The 1,122-nt window shown below is 50.2% G+C and overlaps 1 protein-coding gene across 1 annotated transcript; it reads right to left on the minus strand.

Annotated features, from left to right (window-relative positions):
* Window positions 1–182: 182 nt before the first annotated feature.
* Window positions 183–827, minus strand: Pmar_PMAR028412 (bromodomain-containing protein, putative; the record flags this gene model as incomplete). Its single annotated transcript, XM_002780766.1, has 2 exons — window positions 183–685; window positions 719–827. 2 exons carry the CDS (start codon window positions 825–827, stop codon window positions 183–185), a joined length of 612 nt encoding a protein of 203 aa, XP_002780812.1.
* Window positions 828–1,122: the final 295 nt, after the last annotated feature.

Here is a 1,122-nt window from a genome sequence, read left to right on the forward strand (position 1 = left end):
TAAAGTCCGACGATGCTTTGCAAAAACCACAGCAATACTACAACGAAATTGAACAAATATGCAATAATCGTCAGGATGAACTTCATCCCTACAACGGTACCCGGCCAGTAATAATCAATCGATTTGAGCAGAAAAATAGTCGACAAGCAGTATATAACATATCGGCCGAGGCTCAAAGCCTCTCACGTCGATCGTCGCTTACGTTTCCGACCACTACTCGTGGTGGATCGCACTTCCTTCTCGTACTCTTCCGCCAGGTGCTGCAATACCTTGTCAAGAGCAGTCGACATCATTGTGTTGAAGATAGAGTGGAGCTCGAGGGCGTACTCGTACTCAAGAGACCCGGGCTGATTGAAGGTGTAGGCGTTGACGAACATCTGCCTCATGTCGGCTTCGAAATCAGCACGGGATGCGTAAAACCAAGAGTCGAGCCGATTGAGTATCATCGATATATCGACTGGAATAGTGATCACCTCGTAGTAACCAGGAACCCATTTGGGGACAGGCTTCATGAAAGGCGCAGCCAACTCCTTGTTCATGCGTACCATGTGCTGGACCAACCTCCGGTACTCGTTACGCTCGAACTCGGGCATGCCCGAAGCATGAGGAGCACCACCACCAGCAGCAGCAGTCTTCTTTCTACCTCGTCTAGACGTCTTCTCAGGCGTACTAGTACTACGAGACCCTGAAGAGCTGCTTGGGGTAGCCTCGGACTTACTAGTTGTAGTGCAAGAACGCCTCTGACAGGAAGGTATGATGAGGTTGAGGTCGACCTTGGATGCCGAAGAGGTACGGGTCTTCTTCCGAACTGGAGCTGTGGTGGTCATGCTGTCCTCCACGAGAGAGTAGCCGGTGTCACAGATCAAACCAGAGATGAAGTCCACCTCGAAGTCAGAGAGTAGGCAATGTCCAGCGCTGGTCGAGTGGCGATCGAAGCTTGGCTGAAGAGCAGAAGAGCATAATCAACACCATCACCGAGGAAGCTCTCTATAACGAGGCGAACCTCAACAGTAGATAATTACAATCATGCCTACACTTCCATCACCACTCGCATAACCACCGACAACACATCATACTAGTATCAAGACGATAGCCTCAAACGCTCGCTTGAAAACCACAAGG

The sequence above is a fragment of the Perkinsus marinus genome (assembly GCF_000006405.1).
Source record: "Perkinsus marinus ATCC 50983 genomic scaffold scf_1104296944122, whole genome shotgun sequence".
In the NCBI taxonomy this organism is placed as follows: domain Eukaryota; phylum Perkinsozoa; order Perkinsida; family Perkinsidae; genus Perkinsus; species Perkinsus marinus.